Source organism: Poecile atricapillus, chromosome 16, assembly GCF_030490865.1.
Source record: "Poecile atricapillus isolate bPoeAtr1 chromosome 16, bPoeAtr1.hap1, whole genome shotgun sequence".
Taxonomy (NCBI): Eukaryota; Metazoa; Chordata; class Aves; order Passeriformes; family Paridae; genus Poecile; species Poecile atricapillus.
Genome location: NC_081264.1, coordinates 2,625,131 through 2,651,080, shown reverse-complemented (window position 1 = coordinate 2,651,080; position 25,950 = coordinate 2,625,131). Strand labels below are relative to the sequence as shown.

Sequence of the window (25,950 nt, the reverse complement as noted above, 5' to 3'; positions counted from 1 at the left end):
AAGAGAATAATTGGGAAAAAACTCTCTTTGTAGCAGATGCCCATGAGGAGACTGCTGAGGGAAATCTGTGGCCCAGCTGACTTTCCTTTTTTCCCCCTGGAAGGAGAGGAGGTGTAAAGGTGTCCTGCTCAGCCAGAGAAGTCTCTGTCCCACACTGCCCCAGCTGCAGCACAGTTGGAAGTTTGCTGTGCCAGCAGGTTTCCCCACTCCACCAACGTGCCCCAAGCTTATCCGAACCTTCTCCCCCAGAATCAGAGGAAACCCCCCCCAGCCTCATCAAGCAGCTCACTGAAGTCACCCAGAAAAAATGGGAAGAGGTTTTTTGACAAGGATGCAGGTACCAGCTGGTTATCAGTCATTAAGCAGACTATCATTTCTCCAGAGTGCAATGCTTTGCTTAAAAAACAAACAAACAATAACATCACACATGCACAAATGTGCAGGCTGAGTTCAGAGCACCCGTCATCATGTGTTGATTTAATTATTGTAACATTTCCCACTGTGCTGTGCAGAAAGATCATCTGTGAAGAGCTGAGCAGGGTGCAAACATTTAAATCATTTGATTTCCAGCTCACCATCTCAACAACTCAGAGGCTGGCTGAATCCATGAGGTGCTGACTCCTGCTAATGATTTGTGGTGCTGGACTCCACCATAAAAAAGGAAGTGTAAATGACCATTAGAGAAGCCAAGGCAGAGAGGAAGTTCATGTGAATTTAAAAAGCTTTGGTCTGTAGTTCTGGGCTTGTTTTTCAACGTGAAATAAAAATAGTAAATTTAATAAGAACTCGATGGAAATAGATCACAAAGCCCACCAACAAATTCTGCCCCAAATGCCCTCAATATCCAAGCAGTTGAGATTAATTAAGATACCCATTGCCTCTGTACCCAGAAACAACCTCCCAAATAATTTTATAATGCACTGTCACAATTTTCTGTCAGCAAATACAGGATGCCTGATTGTCCAGGTGCAACACTACTTCCCTGACAGTCCCAAGAGATCCCATAACCTTGTCAGCACAATCCAACCAAAGGCCACCTGCAGTCACACCTGTTTAATTCCCTTTCTCAGAGCCCTCTCAAAGAAAAGCCTGTGGTCACATCCACATCATGCCAACAGTAACCTGCCTCCCCTTGGAAAGATAAAACTCTGCCTTTGGGATCCAGTGGGCAGTGGATGAACTGAGTCATTTGAGAGCTTTGGTGAAGCCAAAGTTCTGCAAAAGAGCTTTCAAAAACCACCTCACCACTGTGCAGCAATTTGGGCATATTTAGCCTAGGACACAGTGGCTTAGACAAAGCTCCAGTTACTGGGATGGAACACACTTTGCCACAGTATATAATTAATAACCCATACACAGTCAACACACTTGTTTAACAACAAAAGACTCAGAGCCCACATGCACCATTAGGAAGCAAGTGGGAGCAGAACATTATGCAGTGCCAGTCCAATTAAACTTAAAATCTATGGGAAAGGAGTAAAAAAGCATACAAATATTACAGCCAAGTAGACTAATAGCCCACAATCACAATTTTAGTCTGTGTCTCAGGCTGTCAAAGCACTGAGTAACTGTCCAATTAGTCATGGGAAAGAATGGCTGCTGCACTCAGAACGAGTGAGAACGTTTCAACACCGTCCCCCAGAGTTCCTCCCTCTGTGCTCAGCAGCCCTTCCACATTGCTCAAGCCATCCATCACTTACCTCAGACCTGCTCTTTCTTCAACCCATTCTCTAATTTTAGTTTGCTCCACTAAGCATTGCTCCCCACTGGGCAGAGTTTGGATCCTGCTGTTTGTTTCCCTGCTGGCTTGGTGACTCTGCACAGGGTGGGCTAATTCCCCAAGAGATAAATTTGCTCCAGTTGGGAACAGAGGAACAAGGAGGAAAATGCCAAGGAAGAAGAGGCTGACCCACCATCACATCTCTGGCTTCTCTCTTCTTTAAGGAAGAACCCACAAAGGTCTTCATCTGCTTTTGGCCATCAGCTGAGAGCCCCACATGGGAATCTGCATCTAAGCCTGGTCAGTCCTGTTGTAACCACGTTTTTCCAGCTTAATCATCCTCACACATTGCTGCCTTTGGTACAAATGCTGTGGCACTTTGCCCACTCGTGGCTTCCCCATGGCTATCCCAGGGCAGGGGGAGGCCACAAAGCTCCTGCAGATACCCCAAGCTTTTACTTTCACTTTTTACTCACTCTACTTTGTCTTGCCTAAAAGACTTTCCCGATTTTATGCATCTTAACCACTTCGAAAAACACTATTTGCCATCTTTACAACAGGCTGGAAAAGCTTTTGAAAGGCAGACAATGAGCTGGCTCTGCTCTCTGCAAAGCCTCAATCAAGAGGGAAATGGCAGGCAATCTTTCACGGAATACAAAAGCAATGTTTCTAAGGGACCACGGTTAATCTATGCCAAACACCTCTGAACAACTGGAAGAGTCACATGCTCCTTTTTCATTTAACAGATACAATGGAGATGTTATTCTGCCTCTGTGTTTTCAAGCATACACTAAATTAACCCGTGTCCCCGAAACACCAAGGGAGTTCAGTGCAGAGAGGCACTTGTAACACAGTCTACAGCTGGAAAAACTTCCATCCCTGACTAAAGAAAAGCAAAGGCACTGTAAGAAAACCTGTGAGCATTCGGAGAGAGATGCACACTATTCTCCACTCCTCTATCAGTGTTTTTCACATTAGCTCTCAGGAGCACAGTGTGACTGCAAAGAGCTTGAAAATTACTTATGCTAGAATCAGGCACTTCATGAAGACTTGAACATCAAAAGCAGAGTTGTAGAGGTCATGCAGGAGGATTTATATACACAGAAGGTGGTAGCATCCCCTACACAGTCTTTTTTTGACATTTTCTTTGCCAATTGACAGCCAGAGCTCTGCCCTTTCAGATGGGAATGCTCCTCTAAAACATCATCTAGGTTTTCTACTTGGCCATAGATCCTGTCATTTGTGTCAAGGCTCAGAAACTGCATCAGGTGTTTTATAGATTTCCTGCAAAGAACAAATTACCACCAGAACTGCCAGCACCTGTACTGTCTCCACTTAGTTACTCCCAGACACATCCAATTCCTCCTTAAAAGCCCTGACCTAAGAACGATGCATCCATCAAAGAAGGACATTTACTCACAACTCAGAGCCACTCAGAGCCCCATCAGCCCTGTCACAAGGCAGGTAGAAACTAGGGATGCTCCAGGGAGTGGTTTTCTGGAAGCACTCAGGACACTGAAGGGAAGCTTATTTCTTTAGGCAGCCCTTCAGGATGGATTGTGGCCACAATAAAGAAGACTGACAGAGTTTAAAAATGATCTGGCAAGTTTATCTTCAAGAAAAATTTTTAGAAGAGAGAATGCAAGATCTTGCCTACACAGGACTTGAAACCTCTCCAGTGGGTACACATGGTTTGGATTTGTACATACCATGATTATAAGTGACAGAATAATAGGATTTTTTCTGAGCTGACCCACAAAGTCATCAGATCTGAGAATCTCTTGGAATGTGATGCATTGCACAGACCTCACCTTCCTGTTTCAATTCAGTGCAAACATTAAGGAGTGAACTCTGCAAGACCAGAAATGCTCACCAACATCGTGGATAAAGCGCTCGATTTTCGACTGCATCCCCCAGTATCTGAACTCCACTTTACACAGTTTATATGCACACATGATGGGATATTTCCCAGGGTTGTTCTTGTACTCTTGAATCCAATCTTCTGAGAGGGGCCCTCTTTTAGTCTTCACTGATTTATACAGCTTTGGATCCTCCTCAGCTTTGTACTCATGGGGAGGGATAGGATCTTTAACAATATCAATAGGATCTATAGAAGAGAATAAAAACAGTTAGACATTTCCTTTTCCTGAGCAAAACAAGAAAACATCATTTTTTTCATGAATTATTTCTGTTTTAGGAAGTACCAGAAGCATTACAGCAATTTAGTTTCTTTTTCCTTACACTTAAGTAACTGATATTTAAATTGTTTATACACTTCTGCTGGGCAGAGATCAGCTCTGCCAGAGGAATGAGCACACACAGTTCCAGCAAACAGGGTTTGCTCCAAATAGATGTTTTTGCCCACAGTAACTGCAGATCCACAGCACTCTGGCAGCTCTGCACACTCTTGTCTTTCCAGCTCCACACAGATCTTTGCACATTCCACCTTCCAGCTTTTCTAATATCACTCACAGCACTGCAGCTGTCTCAGCCAAGACAGTTAAATACACCTGCCCTGCTATGGAATAGACATTGCCCATGGAACAGCTCATCTTTGGGTCCTTCAGAGGAGTGGACTGGGAACTCCTCAGCTGCTATTGTTAGACCAGATGTACTGTGGAAAGCAGAAAGTTGAACTAAAGTCCTAATTAACAATCCAACAATGGAGAAGTGGAAACTGCAGCGGAAGTGGAGTGAATGAATGTATTTTAAACACCTGCAACCCCCAGAGCTCAGCAGAAGCATCTGAAGTTTGGATTGAAGGGCAGGCTCACACTTCCCAAGAAGTGACACTCTCAGTGCAGTGGTGGAACTTGAGTCTGCTCAGCAGAGAAAACCTGGTCAGACAAGCCTAGGAATGAGGACAGTTGAAGTACAAAAGTACTTTATTGAAATACTTTTGCCTTTTCTCATGAATTCCTTACATTAATTCAATCTTCTAAAGACAGCTGTGAAGTGAGTGTTAACCTGCATGAGGGCAGGACTAAAAGAAGGAACAAAAATTAAATGCACCTTCATGCTTCAAAAGTGCAGCCAGGAATCATTTTCACATACATGAAGGAGCCACACAAATAAACAGCATTGTTTTCACAATTATACAGCTTTTTTTTCCTCTTCTATGGTTATTTCTACTTATTACCCCCAAAATCATTAGCTGTCTTACTCCTCCTGGGAGCTGCATAAATAAAATGGAAAAGCACCAGCTTAAATTTACAGACAGAAGATTCAAATTATTTCCATGGGATTTACATCAAGTCTAGAAGAGAATTCTGGTATCCTCACCCTACTTGATGTAACCCTACTTGCAGTGACACTGACAGGGGTGCAGATGTGTTGTGTTTAGGGAGGATGGACAGGCAGATGGACACACCAAAAAAAAAAAGACAAAACAGGAAAAAGTAGAGGAAAAAGGCTATTTACCTAAAATGGTTTGTCTTTTTTCTGCAGCAGAGAGGTTGAACACGTTGTTATGGTCTCCTGGATCAGTTTTGTAGTACGTCTCAATATCAATAGAGAACTTCTCCACAAAAGGACACGTGTACCTGGGAGCCAGAACAACACAGCTTAGAGTAAATCAGCCTCAAATCCCAGCCAGCCTTCACTCCTGTTTTCCTTCAGATAAGCTTAAAATACCAGCTAGAGATTGTTCTTTAATAACTTCTTAAGATAGGAGCTCACCAGTTTTCAGCAAGGAGATAAATTTTGGGTCCACTATATTAAAAAGTTGTGACAGAGATACTAATACAAGGACACCCTGGAAATGCACCTGTGCAAGGAGAAAAGCAAAGCTCCTGCCTGGAACCTATGGCAGAATAAAATATGAACGAGTTCTGTGCAGCACAGGTTTCCTGGCCAACTGATTGACTCAGAGGCATTTCAAGAGAAGAGATAAAAACTGACTGGAAGTGAACTTTAATCACTTAAAAGTGAGGCAGCTCCATTATATTCAGTCACTGGCAACAGCCCAAATGCAAACACTGACTCCCCACCTTCCCAGGACTGATGTTACTTGCAGTGACCAGCTAAAATGGAACCAAAAAAATTTTCTAGATTTTTCATAAAAATCAAAATACACATTAAAGCTTTTCTATTATTTTATTATTGTCTATTATTTTTTATTATTATTATTATGCAAGATGACAAGAAATATCAGATTTGTAAATCTGAAAAAGAGCAAATGCTCTAAACTGGAGTAACTGGCACAAAGGTTATTTATTCCAGGGTATCTGAAGTCCTCCCTGACAAAATCAGATTAAATGAGGAGGTCCCAGAGGGCTCCACAGAGCCTCTGGCTCTCTTCCCTCCTCAGGGTGAAAGCCATAGGATGTAGGTTTGTTATTTTCTAGTTAAATGACAGACAGTTCCCAGAAAAGAAGTGCTGTGATTATTTATTTATTTATTAGGATTTTTCTTTCCCCTGTACAAATGCATCCTGTCTTCCCTGACAGGATTCAGCATGACATCTGTCCCAGCACTGTGCACATTTATCATTTCCCTGAGCTTGCAGAGATCTGCAATGTTAAGCAGAACACATAGTGCAGGGTACAAGACTAAATAAAAACCATTGATTCCCCAAGCTTTGACAGACAAAACATCTCCACATTTTACAGCAAGGAGCCACAAATTCCCTGGTAGGTGTGCAGTCAGCCCAGGCAAACTCCTGAGAACAGGAATTTTAGGACTTGCCCCCGGTTGCTCTGAAGGATATTACTGGAGAGGGAAATGTCACTCTCTGGCAGTGACATCAAGCCCTCTCTTTAACACAGGAGAGCAGCTGTGGACATTTTGCCCAGGTTTACCTTGTCCTTGTGTAAGGATAAGCATTCCAGGATTCCTCCTCGACACGCAGAGCTGCCTTGGGCAGAATGGAGCGGAACCAGCTGGGGATGTGCATCCCGATGTGATAAACCTTGTGAGTGTACTGCCCACTGCCCCCCGGGCCATCCACGTAGGGCCTGTTCTCCAGGATCTCCACTCCGCTGCCTTCCCCACATGTCTCCTCTCTGCTCTTTTTCTGAAAGGGGAAATAGATCACAAATACATCACAAAAATGTTCATTTTCCAGGGCATCATACACAGACCGGGCTCTCAAAGCACCTGGACACTGGGGATGGTTTCCAGGAATCCTTTTGAGCACCTCAGCACTAAGATTACCAAACCTAGAGATTAAAAAGGCAAAATTTAGACACTCATCTGGCCAACACAGAGATTTGATTCATTCAGGACCACGTGACAATTTCCATTTGGATGCTCAGTATGAACAGAGACGCAATGACACCTCAGTTCCTGTTCCTGGAACAGGTAACACATCACACCCCACCCCTTGGCTCCAGCTCTGAACCACCCAACAGCACAAAATCCTTTAGCACCAGCAGATGTCACAGCCAAGGGGAGTTTGTCCAAGCTGGCACATCCCCATGCTGATGTTAAGAAGAATCACACACACTCCTGGTGCAGCAGCATCCCAGGCTGGACACCAGGAAAGATTTCTTCACTGGAAGAGTGGTCAGGAATTGGAGCCACCAGCCCTGGAGGCATTCAAGAAATGACTGCATGTGGCACTCTGTGCCCTGGTTGAGTTGACAAAAGCTGGGAATTGGTCACAGGTTGGACTTGATGATCTCAGAGGTCTTTTCCAACCTCAATGATTCCCTGATCACAGTGATAAAGACAGTTCTGTGACCTACACCCACAGGATTTGGGGGTTTGTTGCATGTGATCTGGCCCAGCAGCAGCTCTCCAAGAACAGCTTGGAGACTTTGCTCTGCTAATTAAGATATTTAGAAGAAACAACCCTAGTTTGGCAGAATGATCACTGCACCCCCTGGCAGCCTCCACGTTTTGGCTTATTTGTAGGACTGTCCTTCAGTGAGAAACCTGGCAAAAATTCCCTCAATAAAAAAATACTAATTTCAGTGCTTCTAAGATGAGCTAGAAGCAAACCAAATATTTATTAATTTCTCACACATTTCAGCAGATTGGATGATGTATAACCTTCATCATTTCCAAACAACAGATTCATTCTGTTAGCATTTTCAGATTATTGTTTGTATTTTAGAGCACAGTACTTTGGAAATTAAGGGGAGAAAAAAGGAATTTTATAGGAAGAATCAACTGTGAAATGTAACACAATAACAACTCCTCATTTTTGGCATATAAACAATTCAAAGGATAACATGGTTTAACAGAAAATTATTAATAAGATGCAAGAGATCAACTTCTTATCTTTTGAGGACAGGATGTTAAGCCAACAGAGCTGTTCAGAAGTAAATAGCCTTGTTTATAAAGAGCTCTCAAGTGATTTTAAATTTAAACAGCCATAACTGACAATCTAAATAACCACTTTTTCCTGCCCCACAAACTGCAACAGGAAAAAACCCAGAAAAACAGAAAAGTACTTTTTTACAGTTTGTTTCTATCACTCAGCTGGCAGTTCATTAAAGCACACATCCTCTTCTAACAAACTACTTTCTTTCAGTTCTTATATAAGCATTGACCAAGTCCTGTACAAATATTTATGATAATAACATTAAATAATCTTGATGACCCCAAAATCTGGTTAATTCAAAGGTCTCAGAAAAGGCAGTAACCCAGCCAGCACAGTGAAAGTGTCAGACAGAATAACTGCACAGCATCTGCTCTGAACAGTTCATACAAATTATAGAGATTTAGAGTTTTATTATATGGCAGAAGCACATGGAAGTCATAAACAGAGGAAAGATGAGTTTTCTTCATGCCAATTTATTCAAAACTCCCTTCTAGATTGCCCAGTTTCAGCAATTCCTGTCAATTCTGCAAGTCCTTATTTGGGACCAAATCCTCTGAGGGGTTTTACTCACTAACACTACCATTCCCCATTCCACTTTTCCCTGTTCAGCTGGTTTTAACAAAAACTTCCCTGCATGGAGATGAGCTGCCTGGTTCTCACCCAACAGCTGGAACTCTGGAGAACTCACAAAAAATGGTCAATTTTTTGCTGTACATGAATAATTCCATCAGCAGCTTCTCCACACAACCTGGAGCTGGTGAGGCTCTGATGGCAGGAGATGCGAGGGTGGCACAGTGTCATTGTCCCAAAACATGGGGAGAGAAGGAAGGAAGGGAAAACCAAATTCACTGAGACTCTGTGAAAGTCAGTTCACGTCCCACTTCTGAATTGTGGTTATTTTATTCACTTTTATGCAGCTGCAGGAGACTGCAAACCCTATTCTGGGAGCAGGGTGTGCTTCCTCCTCCAGCCTTTCCAGATGACCAACTCCAGCCCACAGCTTTTGTCACCCAGTTACAAACCTTAAGCAAATTTTGTCCCTTCACATGCCTCCTACTTGTCACTTATCTACGTAAGATGTGACAAGGGCAGCAAGAACATTTTCTCAGATGAATGTGAAATAAGAGCTGTAGCTCTGCTGACAAAAAAAAAAATTAAAAAAAAAAATCAAAGATTATATCCCAAACTATCTTTAGAGCCAGGACTTTTGAGTCAGGCCAAATTTATACTCATAACACACCACACTGCTGGGAAGGATAGTATGATCAAAGAGAAACTCCCCAGGATAAACCCACACAAAGCTGCTTCCCAGCCCTCCAGGCTCTCACACTCAGCAGTTGTTGAGAAGACAACGAGCTGCAGTGAAGTAAGGAAGGGCCAAGAGTCAGGAGAGATGGTGAACAGTGCAATTACTGACCAGTCACAGAAAGACAAGAAGAAAATATGTTTCTTATATAATAAAAATAAAGAGTTCAGCCCCATGCACTTGAGAGACCGGGATGGTACTCTGGGCATAAGTGGTGCTGTGAAAGTGAAGCACTTGTGGGAGTGAAGAGCAATTTGCTCTGCAGCCATGCAGCCTCTTCATGCCTACTGTGCCTGAGTTACAGCCTGGAGAGGGCTGGTTACAAGGAAGTGGTCTGTAAACAACAATTAAAAAATAACCCTCAATTAAAAAAACATTTGGCTTGAGAAGTGTGTGGCAGGCCCTCTCCAAGGGATATCTGCTGGAGATGCTGATGTGCAGGCACTTGAGGGTCAGTCTCAGAGGTTTCTGCCTCAGAGAGAGGTGGAGACTTTATTCAGCAGATTACCTGGGTCACTGCTACTCACTACTGACACAGCATCTTCCCCCTCTATAAATATCTGAGGAATGGTCCCCAACCAAATCAAAAAGTAGCTAACAGCCTTTATATGCAGTTTATCTAACCCATAATCACAGTGAACCATCTTATATTGTATTACAAGAGGAAATCCAGTCATCCCTTTTCCAAGTCTCTCTCTGCTGCTGATGACACTCCATGTTCTGCACCGCCCCATCAATAGCTTTTCAGGACAGATGGTGACACAGATCCCTTCTAGCTAAAGTAATAGCATTAAATTACTCATAACAGGGAACCCAGAGAAGCAGATGCACCATGATTAGCAAGAATGCCAGTTACTTAAAGGCTTCTATTAAAATAAATCTCTTGGCACAGCAGCATAGCATGGGACACAGCACATGACCTCAGCACAACAATCACAGATGAATAATTCCCATGAATATCACTTAACCACTGGGCCAGCCTAATCCCATTTATCATCTGCCATTCTCAACAGCAAACAGCTGTAAACAGAGCTTTCCACAGGCAGGTTCATCAGTTGTCAGATCTTCCATCTCCTTTCCCAGTTAGAAATGTGTCTCCCCACCAGGGCACACCTTGCAAAGCCTCAGTCCAGCACACGACCTGGCCCAGGGGAACTGAACCAGGTGACTCAATGCAATTTGTTTTTCTAGTGGGACACAGCTCCATAAAGGAACAATGGTTGATGGCAACAGAAACTTCCACAGCCCAAGGTGTCTCAACACAGCTGAAGGAACAGAATTCCCAGAATGGGAATGCATAATGCTGGATCAAACAGTTTGGATGTGGCTTATTGGATCAGCTGGAGAAATACATAAGTCAGGCTGTGTAAATTAAGATTGCCTTGTAATGTTTTGCTTTTGGGAAGTTAGAAGAAAAACAGCCCCATCAACCAATCAGAACACCAAGAAGAATATCAATCTCAGCCAGAGTCCTCCCTGTGTTCCTGCCCTGGAATCCAGCACAGGCTGCTCACAGGCTCAGGTCCACAAGCAGAGAATCTCTGCAAAGCCGACAGCAGCACTGCAAACAGCTCAGCTGGTTTAGCTTCTCCTGAAGTTGTCTGTTTTTATTGTAACTACTTTGAGCACTGCAATGGTCCTGCAGAGAACAGTAAGGACAGGGTAGGCTGCATGGCGATAATGGGTGATCTGGGCATGTTCTAGCTTTCAAAAATAGATTGCAACTACACTCTCACCTTGTTCACCACTGATTATTGCTTACAGTATAACCTCCCAATCTAAGTGAGACAGTGATTACAAAAGGTTGGGATGCTTTAGCTTCCTGATGTTGTTCTTACTTCCCTTCAGCAGTGCAGTCACAGTGCCACAGGACTCACGAGAGTTCTGATTTGAGATTATTCCAATTATGAAGAATGACAGCATCACGCTTAACAGACTTATCATCCATGGGTAAGGGAGACAAATCATTGTCTGGAAACAATAATCAGAAGATTTTTTGGGGGGTGTTTTTTTCCCCTCCAGCTCCCATTTGGAAAGGAGGTATTTTGATAGTCTGACAAAACTCTTCTGGGAGAATGCATTAAAATAACACTGAACTCCCAGGATTTTTTTAGCCCACTTAGACACAGATAGGGATAAGAGAAGTTTCCAGCCAGCTGATGGTTTCAGTTAACAAGGGCAGCAAAGACATCTCTGTAACCACAGAACAAGAACATGACAGCAAATATCCCCAGAGGACCCTGCTAACATACTTGCTCATATTGTTGTGGCAAGGGAGGCTGAGAAAACATTCTCTATGACCAATTACTATTTTTTTATTGTTTTGGATGCTAAGGCTACCACAAACACCAATTAAGTCCCCAGAAACAGACCCTTCCTTTGGGAACCAGAGAAAGCATGAAGTGCCTCACACAATCCATCAGACCACAAAAATGCCTGAAGCTTCTTGGTAAGATGACTCCTGCCATCACTGGAGAGTTCTTAAGACCTGTTTTCACTAACCAGACCTGTTCTGTTCACTTTTAGAAAGGAAATGTAAAGGCACCTAAGGTATAAACAAAACTTAGGCTGGGGAGAGGAATAAACTCTTTGCTCTCAATCTCTTCCATACGCTAAGGGAAAAATATTCCAAACTATCTCCAGTTGAACATTATTTGGGCTGAGGGATATTTCACTCTTAAAATTGATTTTTTAAAGCAGTGTCTTCTTCCCACCACCAAGAGCCTTCCTTGCTATGCTCCAGTAGCTGCCCACCAGGCATCCTCAGTCCCACCTGCAGGTACCAGGGACTGAGGAGCACCAGGGTACTGTGACTGGGGCTTTGCACGTGGTAAACTTGAACAGAAAAGCTGAGAGAGGTTATGACAAAAGCAGCCTGTTAGTCTCAGCTATGTAATTTGGCTTATTGTGGCAGTATCAGCAGTCAAATACTACAGCACAAAACACGACAACACATTCCAGCCACAGCTGCCAGAATTAAACAGCACCTAAAACCAAAAAGTCGATGATAGGCACATTGGGAAACACCAAAAGGTCCTGGAAGTAATGCTTGGTTTATTCTCCATGGGGTTTCCCAGCACAGGATTGCTGCACATGGTATCCTGTCCAGGGAGGGTGTGCCTGCTCAGGGTGTATCCACTCTGCCTCCAGCTGCCTGTGCTGTGGAGTGACTCAGCTCTGGGTTCTGTTAACCACTCCTTCACAAGCATTTGAGCTGACATCTAATTCATTACCAGCAATCTGCTTTCACCACCAGCAACCTTCTGCCTGCTGATACAGATATCTGATAGACCAGGCCCCATTCATGGTCACTATTTACTGCAGGTAATCAAAACCTACATCTTTGACTATAAAAACAAAATGCTGGGTTATCCTAAAAGTACCATAGTTTCATACTTTACAACTTGTTCCTTTCTTTTTTTTATGTGTGTCAAAGACCTGAAACACTCAGTTAAAGTCACAGCACCATAACCAGGGCAATACTTGAGCAAAAAGCTTTGTTCAGAATGAGAGAACAGAGCAGAGGAGACAGAGCTATTCCACTCTTAGAGAAGCCAAGATGCAAAACTTCTCATCACATCAAAACCAACATAATTTTATCAGTGCACAATGTTCTAAAAGCAAACAGGAAGTTACAGGAACTAAATTAAAAATAAAAATCATGCTTACTGTTAGTTATGCAGGAGAGTTCTGAAGCACAACAGCACACACGACTTCTGGCTGTCAAAGGCTTTTGTGCCCCAGTCAGAACAGCTGAGTCCCCTCACATTAAAGATCATGGAATCAACAAAAGAGCACCATTTCAAGAAGGAGAAAGTAACTTGAAGACACAGAGCTGCTGGCAGAGCTACATCCAGCACCCAGATCTTTGCATCCCCACTTCAGCACCCTAACCATTTTGTGACAGTGCTCTTTTCTGGGCTGGAGCAGGGACCTTTATCAAAATATAGCAAAACAGTCCTCAAACAGGGAAGCTTCTCTACTCCTGTGTTGCAGGGGCTGGGAACAATCTTAATTAGAAAGACAATCTTAAAGGTAGGCAGGGAACTTTTAATACTGGGAACCCTGTTATCCCAGGGATGGTTTTAACAGAACTTTTGAGCCTGCACTTTGTAAGGTCCAGTCAGAAACAATTACATCGAGCTGGAGTGGCAGTCCCTCAACCACAAAACTGCTGGAGGACAGCAAGGGACTTGTGAGTTTTGCTCTTGTCCCTCAAAGCAAGGCTCACTCTGTCTCATTGTGCACAGAAAAGTCAATGGGAAAACAAGTCCAACCTCAACAGAATTCCCCACTCTCCCCATAGCACCATTCCTGCCCTTCCAGCAGCTGCAGGCCACCACAGGACCCTGTTATTTCCACCATGAGCACCAGGTTATGCATGCAGGATGCCGTGTTTCCATGGCAATGGGAGGGATCAGCGATCCCCTGGCTTTAGTTTGGGCCATCCTCACTCCAGCTTCAGCTGCACCGAATCCTTGCTGGGAACCAGCGATGTCACCAGTAACCATGGTGCCCACAGCTGAGCCTCCCCTGTGCCCTTTGGGCTCTAACATGCATCCTTCACACGTGACAATTACTTTAATCCAATTAGTGCTGTTGAAAAAAAAAAAAACCCACAAAAAAAAAGCATGAAGGGCCATGTCAATACTTATTTGGGGAAGGAAGGTTAGTTTGAGTCAACAAGATAACGATCAGAACACGAGGCTTTACAACAGCACTTTGAGCCTCATTGCTCCAAACACACAGGAATGACCTGAAACCCTGGGGAGATGGGAAAGAAATCTGTTCCTCATCAACAGCTTCATTAATAAAGGCAAAAGAGCAGCTGTTTTAAACATTCCCCTTGCAGGTTTGATCAATGAATGGCTGGGCACGATGCAGTGCTTCATTCCAGCCAGGCACTATCCTGTCCCCAAATGCTGATGCCTCACCAGCTGCACATAATCTTGATCACAATCATAAAGTGGTCACCCTCTGTGTTCCCAATCCAGCAGTGATCAGCTGCAGCTTCCAGGAGAATTCCCTTTTGGGTCCCTCCCAGCTCTGCAGGGAGATGCCACCTGATGGCTCCTGCCTGTGCCAGGGATTTTGTTTGGGGGAATCTTCCCTCAAGTTTACCAAGCAAGAATTTGGACTACCAGGCAGGCCTGTAAGCACTCTGAGTGCTGCCTCCAAGGGGACATCCAGCACAAGGAGATGTCACCCAAGTAGGGTCTTTATGTCAGAGAGAGGCACGTGTGGAGCTGCACAAGCAAAGCTGGGATACAAGAGGACTTGAGGAAGGGACCTCTCTCACCCAGGCATGTGTACATTACCTGCACTGCACCTGCAGCACCTTCAGCACCAGCACTCCTGCCTGCTTTTCTTGTAATGAAACACATTTTTATTTTTAAAAAAGCTCTAAAAGCTGAAGGCAGGCTGGGCTGTCAGGCAGCCCATGCAGAAACATGCTCAGCATCACTCTGTACGAGTGTTGTAGGCACTGCATTATTTAGAATCAGGGCTAGATATTAATGAAGCTGCTTGTACAAAAACAGGATATTTTGGGGGCAATCAATTGTGCAGGGTCATAAAAAATTTACAGCATTAAGAGAACCTTTCTCATGGCCACTCATTAATCACTTTTCCTTACAAAGATGCCCAGTCATACTCCTTTAGAGTCAGGGCTGGATGTGCCAGAGGCACATGAATTAGGGATCACTTTATTATGGAGATACCTCAAACTTGTTTACCCCACATGGCCCATCTTTCAAAATGTCTACTACACTTCCAGCTCAGTATTTCATCTACTCTAAGCATTTCCTTCCCTGTCTTTAAACTGATTTTTCACTGCATTAACTATTCCATGGACACTGTGAGAATTATTGTCCCTGGTCTAAAGGGAGGCAAAGCAGGTGCCCATTGCTATATTGTGAGTCAGAGACAAAATTTCAACTCAGGGTGCTCTGGATCAAGTCTAATCCTCTGACTACATTCCTTATACTTTAGATGTAATTGTTCACTAACAATAGGCTGTGTGCTAAAATACTGCAGGACTAGCTTAAAGAAATCCCCCTAGTCTTTCTAATACTTAATTCATTACTTGCCTTCAGGTATTTGAAAAAGGGAGAACCTAATCCCTATCAAGATTTTTGTCCTTCTTTCATAAGAATAAAAAAATACAGAAGGAAAAATGGTTTTTGGCAGCCAACAAGTAGGATTGGCAGTGCTGTGTCCTGTATTAAAAATCTGTGTTTAGAATTGTTTGTGTTGTAACATTATCTCAGCTTCATTCACCTTTGTTAAGGGAAAGAGAGCACATGAACTGTCAAGGCAACATCAAGTTCACTACCCTAAAACCAATATTTTTTGGAATATGATATGGAATCCCCAACAATGTAAGAATTCAAGGATAAGGACTACAAAACCAGGGGAAAATGTAGATGTAGAATGTTTTGTTCTGTATGTTTTCCCAAAATGATAACCTGTATGGGTGTCACTGTCACCTGTGTAAATGAGACCACAAGTCTGGTATCACCCAACATAACTGCACCACCCCTGTCCTCAAAACTTAACCATCTGTAAGTGCCTTACTCTCCTCCTCCAGAAGGATGCAAATCCTCATCATCATAAAGAACAGGTTCTGAGAACCAGAGGAAGAAGAGAGATTAGAGAAGCCACAGGTTTTAACACTCCAGCACAGAAATTGGGGGAAAAACCAATCTTTGCTTTCAAACCAGTCTTTGCTTTTAGACTTGTGAGCCTTCCAGGGTCTCTGGAGCCGTCAGCAGCGTCACCTGCTTTAAAACTGAAGCATAAATGTCTGTCTGTGCAGATGGCCAAGGCATCTGCATGCAGAACAAAAATAATCAGCCATCCAGTTCTTCAGTGTCCAGAGATGAAGGGTTAGTTTGCTTTCCCTCACTCAATCAATCCTTCACCATCTGCTGAGCCTGCTGGCAACTGCCAAGCAGAGCTGAGGGTTTAAGGGACACGACTTTTCCACCTGGGTATCGCAACAGGGCCTCAAGAATTACCGCCAGCACCAAGCAGAGTTTTAAGTCTGTTCTCAAAGGTACTTCCTGAGAGCTACATGGAAATGAAGGGGAAAATAGGACAGTGCAGGTGTTTGGAAACTGAGATGATGGACAAACCATGAGCCTCCAGGAAAGAGGAGAGTGACTCAGGATACTCCATCAGCAGTCTGGACAGGAGAGTACAGCACAGCAGATGCTTGGAACATGCTTTGATTTTTCAGGGAAAGCAATAAATGCAAAGCCCTGGAGGACAGTAGAGGAGAGGCTCATGTTAAAACATGAGAGAAGCCCTCAATTCCCAGGATCCTGCCTGAGCTCAGCAGGCAGTGTTGAGCAGATGGGTTATCTCCCATTCAGTGCCTCAAACAGGGCCAGAGGCCCTTCCCAGTCATGGACCCTCAAAGTGATGAATGATAAAGCATTAACGCCATTAACTCGAAAGGATGACACTGCATCTTAAAATAAGTCTCATCCTCAAAAGGTAATCACTAGGTCCAGCAGAAGAATATTTTTAAAGCACACTATCTTTGGAGGAAGGTCACAAATACCCAGAGAAATCTGTGTAGACAAAATGAGGACCAGAGTTATTTACAACAGACAAGAAAGCTGTGCACACTGATATAAAAATAAGTTTTAATAACAAGAGGAATTCTCTCATCTTATGAAAGGGTCAGAAGGGCAGCGGTCTCTCGGAATCTCATGGCATATGGAAGCACAGTAATGAACGTTATTAAGATGATAAAAGGACTGACCTTTGGCAAATAACATCCTGACAAACGCATTCAGGGCTCGTATTCCAAGCTTTTATGAAACAGAGACTTTCCATTAATGTGTGCCTTGTTTCTGGGGTGAGGAGGAGGAGGAGGTATACAGAAAGGAAGGTTCCCTGAACACACAAGGAAAGGATGCCAGGGTTCCAGGAAAGGATTGCTGCTGAGAGAAAAATATGCAGGATTCAAGGAGGGGAAGAATTAAGAGATCCTTTAATAAGATCTCTCTAATGTGGAACACAGATCCCTTTGTGCCCGACAGGATTCACCTCACAGTCTGAAATAGCACACACGCCTCAGATGTGATGTGCAGAGTCTGAGAAGACATCCAGGACAGAGTATTTGGCTCAAAACTTCTGCAGGAAGAAACAAATCCCTACAGACAGTTACAGTTGCTCCCTCTAGAAATGGTTTGTGTTTCACAGAACTCATTCCAGTGCTCATCTCCAGTTCCTCTCTGCTCACTTTAGGACAGCAGCCTGCAGCTTCCCCAGATCAAACCACTCCCAGTCCCATGCACAACTCTCCAGGCTGAGTTAATTGAGAAACTCTCACCCTTGGAAGCTGGACTGGCTTTTAAATGTGCACACAGATTTCAGGGAAAAGTTACATTAATAGAGGTACAAAGAGTGATTTCACTGTTTTGAAATATTTTGCCTGTTTTGTGCACCAGAATAAAAACAGGTCACAGCAGGAAGGAAGACTGCTGGTTCTTAGCTCAGATATAAAAATGAGTATGTTTTAATTTGGACCTCAAAAGAGACAAAACCTTAGCAATGATGCAAAAAAGGCCTTGTGCCTATGGAAAAGCTAAACCAAACTGCTCTGGAGCAGGGGCTCCCAACCTGGAGAGGCTGACAACACTGCGTGAGAGGTTTCCCATGGAAGGATATTGAAAGTCTGAAATTTAATAGAGGAAAAACAATTCAGTTCAGATCTGCTAGGCTTCAAGAAAGTCGAGGGTACATTAAGTTCTTGCTGTAATGTAGAATTAACTTATTTAGGGGAAGAATTTAAGTGCTGCTTAAAGTACTGAAACCACTGACTGTAGATAATATTTCAGAAGCCAGCAGAAAGCAACTTAGGAGACTTTTTGCTCTCTTGCCTCAAATTAAAAATAAAAAAAAATTAAAAAGCAAAGCAGAAGGCCACTCATCTCAGTTTTCACAGCTTTATACACCAGCCTGCAGGACTTGTAGTTATAAGAGGAATTACAGAGCAACATGGGCATGCACACAATGATTTATTGCACGTCTCGCCTGCCCAGTGGCGCAGAGAAGCAAGAGAGATGTGGATTATATACTGCACAATTTTAATTCTCCCATCCAGTAAACACAGCAAATATAAGTACAGCCTGTTCCCATTTAATGGAAGGATCCTTTGATATTTGGGCATGATGCTGCTTACATCAAATCTGGTAGAAAGTTTTGTTGAGACATCTAAGACTAAGAAGAGACTGTTCTCTCATGAAAACAGATGATTGATCCTTCCACTGCAAAGCAAAAATCTACATGAAAATGCCTTTGAAAAGTGATGACAGTACTACAGCTTGAGTCTGACCATCCCTGCCCACATAGCTTTGAGGCACCACTTCCATCACAGGGCTCGGGGGAGAAGGGCCTTTTGGAAAACCTCCATTTGGACAATGCTGAAATCTAGGAAAATGTATACTTAGGCAAAAAACAAACAAAAAAAACCAACCAGCTTTGTACCAACTGGTTTGGAATTTAACAGGAATTTTCACTCATGAACTCAAAGGTAAATGAGTGATCATCTTCAGTTATGTGCTGGATGCTCCTTAAAACCCTTGAGGAGCAATCATGCCACCTCCTTTTCCACTGCTGGAGAAGTGCTTCTCACAGGACCAGGCTGCCTGGTGCCTCCAGCAATAACGCCACCACTCCGTACATGACAAATGTCTTAGAAATTAACCTTTTGCTTTTAAGAATCTCTCTTCTTCCCAAGAAGAGGGAACTACTTCAAAACATTCTGTATTACATTTCAGCCACAGATTTCTCAGAAATGCCTCTCCACTGCTGTTCTGCACGGATATCTCAGCTTGCTCCCATAAGGGGGCTCAACACACAGAATTTACTTCTCCTGTGGCCTCTTCCCGTGTTTCAGAGGAAAAATAAAAGGACAGACGTGAAGCACTTTCTCATTCTCTGAAAAGGACAAAGTCACGCTGCCTACTGCTCCTTCCCCAGTGCTTGCCTCAAAGACAAAAAAAAAAAAACATTTTTAAATCAAACTGAAGAAAGCATTTGATATCCTAGTCTAGGAAAAGCTCACATTGAGGCCAGCAGGAATCTTTCCACCAATTTTAGGAACAACTGAAGCAAATTGCTACCAAACTATGAACTCTACCCTAAGTGGTCTTTGTTTTGTTATTGCTTTTTGTTTTTTTCAAACCTGAGCTGAAACTAGCATTCTAAAGGAAAAGCACAGCTCACTTTTCCTCTTGTGCTACTTGGACAAGTAACACAGCAAAGCCCCTTGCTTGTCATGCCCTCCTCCAGCTCCCCCACACCTTGGGCTCCATAAAGTGTTTCCAGCTTAGCCCCTTGCTCCAGGACAGTGGAGGGAGATCAGAAACCTGACTTGACACCTGATCTAAGAGGAAACCTTACTCTGCTCCCTCTTAATGCAGTAGAAAATTAAAGCAGGGCTGGATGGCAATTTGAAGATGTAGCTTCTCAAGCTGGTGAACTTCCCCTTGCATGAACCCCTTTTGGCTTCTCGTGTCCTTTTGATGTTAAGATATGGCCAAAATCCCTGTCAAGTGACAAAGAAGAACCCAGTGCTCTGCATTGAGGAAATTAAAATTAGCAATTTAACTTCTGAGATCAAAAAGCTAAAATCCACTTCCCTGACCAAATCCTCCAGAATTCCCAGGAGGCCCCACAGACACTCCCCAATTAAGGATTCATCCTCTGTTTAATCAGGTGGGCTCCTCCTTGCTAATCCACTCTCCCCTACGCTCTGCTGCTCACTGACAAATTCTGCACAGATAATACTCTGCTGCCATCCACCAGCTCTTCATGCAAAGCAGCTGAGACAAATTAGGAAGACATGCTTGTTAACAAAATAATTACACCAATATTCAAAGCAGCTACAGCATCAGAAAAAGGTACAGGAAAATGAAGCCACCTAAGAAAAATATTTAGCTATTTATGCTCGTTTAAGATTTAGGTTAAACACACAGAGATGACAGAATTGTGTCAGAAAATGGAATTTGACCATTATTAGTGCAAAATACACAGCACACATTCTTGTAACAGTCAAGACTAAGTGCATGAATCCTTAAGGAACACAGCAGGGTGATCAGGAGAGAAATGGGGGAGTTGTGCTTTTGCTTTGGTTTGTGGAATTCGCTTTTCCTCATTATTTTAGGTTTTAAGCTAAAGCAGATTTTTCTAGCACCACTTCATCCCACTTCAAAAAGCAGAGTTCTCCTGCAAACTCAATATTAGATGTGTGTTTTGCTGGATGAGCAAAATTATATTTTATTTAAAGTGTGGGACAATGAAATAACACTTCAGATTCATTTCCTTTTATAACTGTTCCTGGTTGGATTTCAGACACTGGGAGAATATGGGCACAGAGGATTTCAGTTACAAAAACCCAACATTTTAATTAACTGCTTTACTGCAGACAGGGAATTCCACAAAATTCCCATCAGTATCCGGAAGCCTATTAAAATAATCTACATTTTATGGCTAAACTGATTAGTATCTGTTTCACTGTGGTATATAAGCACAGATATATTACATTTCATTCTTTCCCTCCCTTAATTCCAAGTTACACCTTTGGTTTACCCACTCAAATTTACATTAGACTGCTGCTTCCCAAGAAAATAACAGAATTTGGTTTGCAACCTAAATTGGCACGACCAGTAAGCTGGGAAGCAGTGGCTGTTTATGCCCTGTAGATCCCTTCCATAGGTACCCACACACTTGGGCTGAGTATTTCCACTGGAACAGGAATTTTTGTTTCCCCAGGTAGTTCACACAGAGATTTTCCAATTTAAGGAGAAGAGGAAGCAAGTCAGAAATTGAAGTTTGTGTTACTTTCCCCGCTACTCCTTTATAAGCAAACAGCAAAACCCAAATTTAGAACTTCCAGTCCTGCATTAATTGTCCCCCACCCCAGAGAGAACCCCCAGAGCCCTGCAGGGAGCAGAATGTTCCTGACCTGTATCATGTAGAGCTGGGCGATGCGATATTCTTCCACGCTCATCGGAAGAGGAATACGATATTCCTTTATGAGCATTTTGGATATAAAAATCTCTTGTCCGCTCAGAAACACAATCCAAAAGCTTTTAGTAAAGGCTCCTTAAATAATGGCAAGGAAATGCATCGAGGATCCCTGAAACAGACAGAAAGGAGGGGGGAAGAAAGACAGAAGTGGTTATTTTCCATTCTTATGGCACAACATCCTATTTAGAAAAAAAAAACAACAGGCAAACATTAGTTTTTGTAATAGCTATAAGCTTAATAGCCAAGAAAAGAATCCCTGAAGTGCTACCAGACCTTTGATATCAAATTGAACAGAATCTTTCAGAAGAATTTTGATTTGCTTCAGGGGATACCATCAAAGCTATTACCCTCCTGACCTTTGCCATCATATCAATCAGACTTTCATATGCAACAGCATCTCCACGGAAGAGATGTGACAAAAGCTCCAAATGAACAGGCAGATCTGCTCCTGCCCACAGTCTCCATTGTCAGCAACACACCAGAGATGCATCCTCTCAAAAGCATCAGGTTTTATCCTCTCAAAAGCATCAGGTTTTATCCTCTCAAATTCATTTAGCAGCAAGAAAAGGCAATAATTTGACTTCCTCAGCCGTCAGTAACAACATGATGAAGAAAGATCTTTGGATTCTAAGAATAAAGACAGCAGAAATGTACTTTTCCTCCCTGCTTTATTCTGAATTACAGTCTTGGTAAGACCCCTTCTTTTTGCATCTCCAAAACAGTCTGCTGGCAAGATCCTCCTGTCACTTCTGTCAATGTCAGGCTCATTTTTACACTCCCACTGCATGAGAACACAGTCAAAGATCAAACTGCAACAGAGAAAAATCCCATCGCACCCGACCTCAAGACACTGTAACAGAATCACTGGTTAAGAATTCAGGGAATACAGCATTTCCTACACCACAGGTCAAAGCAGGAACTTTTCAAATAACTTTAATACCCCCTATGGACTGTGGATAAAGACAATAACTGTATTTAAGGAAGGGGGAAATAAAAGAAAGGTGAGGAAAAGAGGACACAGGAAGCAAAGTTTGTTATTGGCTCAAGTCAGCCTTGGCAGGATCTGGTGATGGCTCTCACAGCACACAAACCATTCACCTGGTTCCTTCTCATCACCAAAATCTACCTTTCTGCTGCTCCTGCTTATTGGACATCTTCAGAGAGAGCTGCTGGAGCCAAACCAACCCCAAACCCTGTGACTGGTGAAAACAACCAACAGAATAAACCCAACCAATTTATCTTGTGGATTAAACCATGATATGGGAACCAGGAAACCACACCACTATCAACAGCCCTTAGTGCCAGTCAGTGTTTGCACAACACTTCACCAACCTTTTACGAGGTTTAGAGAGGTTCAAACACATGCCCATGGTCACAGAGCAACCAGGGACAACATTCAGTATTTATAACCCAGGTTTACTGTGACACCTCTGCCAGAGCTGCCCCAGTGCCGAGCACACACGGGGACAGTGCCCAGGGGACACCCAGCCCTGTGCCACGGTGCCCCCAGCTCACCTCTCTGTGACTGCCACATTTCTAATCTGGCACTAAAGCAAATCCACCCCAGACCGACTCTTCTGGAATAGTGAACTGGCTGGTGCTGCATCATCTAAACAATTTATTTCCAAATTCAATTCTCTGTCGCTTTTATTGCTGTCAGAGCAATCTGAGCACGTGGAGGGGAGGATAAAAAAGTCTCTGCTATGGCAAAGCCTGTAGAGAATAATTCTGGGAAGACTCTGCTTCCCTACACTGCCGAGCTCTGCACAGAAGTGTGTGCATCCACACACACGTGCAGGATTTCCTCCATCAAACTAATCCTCCAGAACAGGTGAAGGTAATCTCATTAAGTGGTTTTTAATTAGTGTCATGGCAAGGAACAACAGTTACCACCACAGGATGGATCTCAAGGGCCAGACCTGCAATGGTGCAACTCCAGGATCCCAGTTCTTGGAGCTAATGGCAGTGGGAGACTCAGCTATGCAACTTGAGCGGTTTGTTGTGCTTTAGAGACATTTGAAAATTACATTTAAAAGCTTCTCCCCTTGTTCCCCAAATGTTCTGAAAGTGATTCTGCTCCATCATCAGGACATCGGTTACATCTGCCCTTACTGCTTGCTAAAAACAGGACGTATCTATCGATTGGAAGAGATGAATAAAACAAAAAACAGAACCTAAAAAGCAGTAAAATGGCAAGAAACCAGTATCAACATGGAAAAAATGTGTTTATAATAAAGTGCCAGTCAGGTAATAATTCAGATGGCTGAGACACAAGAGGGTTTATTTTATTACAGACTAAAAATCCCAACATTTTGGCCCCAAGCAGGCACAGCAGCAGCCTTGGCATGCAGAGCCTGTCTGGTCACAGCACTGGCTCCTGCTCCAGCTTCCTGCTCAGCTTTTACAGGAGCTGAGGGCTCAGTGTGAAATTCCCTTTGGGTTTCTCTTTCCCTGTGGTCAATGATTAAAAAGCAGTGTTTGGGCTCAGCCCACAGGACTGCAGGCAGCAGCAGACCCTGAAGAAGGCACAAAGAACAAACCTGACTTGTTTGCCTGGTTTTTAACCAGACCTGCAAAAAAAAGGTAAAATTTCAAGCTAAGTTTGCAGTTTGGATTGTCTTTGAGTTGAAAATAACCTGTTCTTATCCTTTCAAGAGCAATGGAGTCTAGGTATCAAACCATGAAATAAAAATATGGGATTTCACCAAATTCAGATCCAGGGGAACACCATTCCGGGTGGCACAGAGGTGACAAAGTGGCCCTTTCAGACAGCTCACTGAGGACAGTGACTTCCTTCCAAAATCCTGGGATTTTATAGAGAATCAAAGACCACTCATTGTATTGTCCAAACAAAACACAGAAGTTCATCTGCAGAAATGATGGCAAAGAGGAAAAAGTGCTTCTGGGAGCAGGGGAGCTCAAAATCCCAGCAGTGCCCATGGCACTTGCCCACATCCAGCCCGCTGCTACAGCCAGAGGTGTTTGAGATGCTCCAGGTGCTGGGAATAGCAAACAGCCAGTGTTTCACCACTGGATTTTGGCTACACCAAGCTGGACTTTCCATGGATTTGTCAAACACCTGTGGCTGCACAACTGGAAGATCCAGAGGCTGTTTGCAAACCTCAGCCTGCAGCCAGCTTCCCAGCAAGAGGAAAGCAGCGGTGACGCAGGACATTTCCAGACTCGCTGCCATTCCTGCTATAGCCAAGTGGCACATTTGTACAGCCCGTTATTCAATTTATACCCAGAGCTGTAGTAACTGTGAGAGCCAGGCACATAATTTTATACCTCAATTATTTTAAAATCAGGTTCTCAAAGCATCACAATTATGCTGCAGAGTCAATATCCTGCTGTGATGAGTCAGGTCCACCTCTGAGCCATTGCTCCAGGCAATGTCTGAAGGCTCACGCACAGCCTGCTGCATTTACTTCCAATTTTAACAGTCTCCCTCACAACAACAAACTCCCTAAAAAAAGTGCCCATGCTTTAAAAATCAGGGGAGGATTATGTGGATCTGCAGATAAGATCCAGCAGACTAAAAGAGACCCAGCAGAATCTTTCCATTTAACCCATGAACTTGGCATTCACTTCAGGAGTGTCCAGGCAGCCTCCCTGGTAGTGAAGGAGGTAGCAAAGGGCTGATAACAATGGACAGCTTGTAATTAAGGAGTAAATTACATGTGTAAGTGTGTGAAGGGTGGTTAAACTGTGCTACTGGTGTGCTGGAGGCCAAATCCCAGCCAGGCTTCCCAGGCTGGCCCTGAGGGGACACTGAGTGTGACAGAAATCCCAGCTCCTGGACAGGTTCAGGTAGGAGAGCCACTCATGCCATGGGTTCAGGCTACAAAAGGGCTGCTATGACTCTTCCCAGCGTTCATCTCAATGACTAATTTTTGACCAGCTCATGTTTTCCATGCTCAGGCTGCTGAGCAGAGGCTTTTCAGGGCTGCAGTGAGCAACGTCCCAGCAGCAGGAATCCACCTCAGGCCATGGCTGCTGCATCCCTTTTTCAACAGAGAAGAAAAGGCCCCAGACACAGAGAACAAGTATAATGAGCTTTTTCCAGCCTCACACAGGAGGTTCATTTTATGCCATTATAAAGTTAAAAAGAAAGCCCATCATGGAGGGTCACACAGCAGCTGGTAGCAGAAGCAGGTCCCAGCCCCAGGTCTCGGGTTCTGATCACCCACTGCCTGCTCAAGGCTGTGCTCTCTGTAGAAGCTGAGAAATGTCTCCTCTATGAAAAAGCACGTTTGTGAGCTAAGGATTGGTATCTTTGACTCAGCTGTTGAACAATTTTCCTTGCAATATTTTCACATCACCAAGAAATCTAAGATAATTAACAGAAACAACTGTAAGAAAACCAAGCCAAAACTGTAATGGCAAAAGGATGAGCGAAGGCATTACCTGGAGACCTCACCTACCTCCCTAAAGACCTTCCTTAGGTTCTCTACATCACCTTTATCCCCCAAGAAGATATTTCCTTGAAGAAAGCGATAGCAAAGAGATGTCAGCACTGATCCCAAGTGGATCAAACACTTGGACTTTGGGAAGCAACACCAGCCTTAGCAGCTCGGCCACCTTCCCTCTCCTGCAGAGCTCCCTCGA

At 43.5% G+C, this 25,950-nt stretch overlaps 1 protein-coding gene across 12 annotated transcripts in view; it reads right to left on the bottom strand.

Annotated features, from left to right (window-relative positions):
* PITPNM2 (phosphatidylinositol transfer protein membrane associated 2) overlaps positions 1-25,950 on the bottom strand; it is a 123,934-nt gene that overhangs the window by 41,400 nt on the left and 56,584 nt on the right. For all 12 annotated transcript variants that reach the window (XM_058851304.1, XM_058851314.1, XM_058851311.1 and 9 more), the window contains 4 exons: positions 21,278-21,451; positions 6,520-6,734; positions 5,141-5,262; positions 3,594-3,827 (listed from right to left, as the gene is read on the bottom strand). In XM_058851304.1, coding sequence (XP_058707287.1) covers positions 3,594-3,827; positions 5,141-5,262; positions 6,520-6,734; positions 21,278-21,355 — 649 coding nt within the window. In that variant the 5' untranslated portion in view covers positions 21,356-21,451. The remainder of the gene's footprint in view (positions 1-3,593; positions 3,828-5,140; positions 5,263-6,519; positions 6,735-21,277; positions 21,452-25,950) is intronic.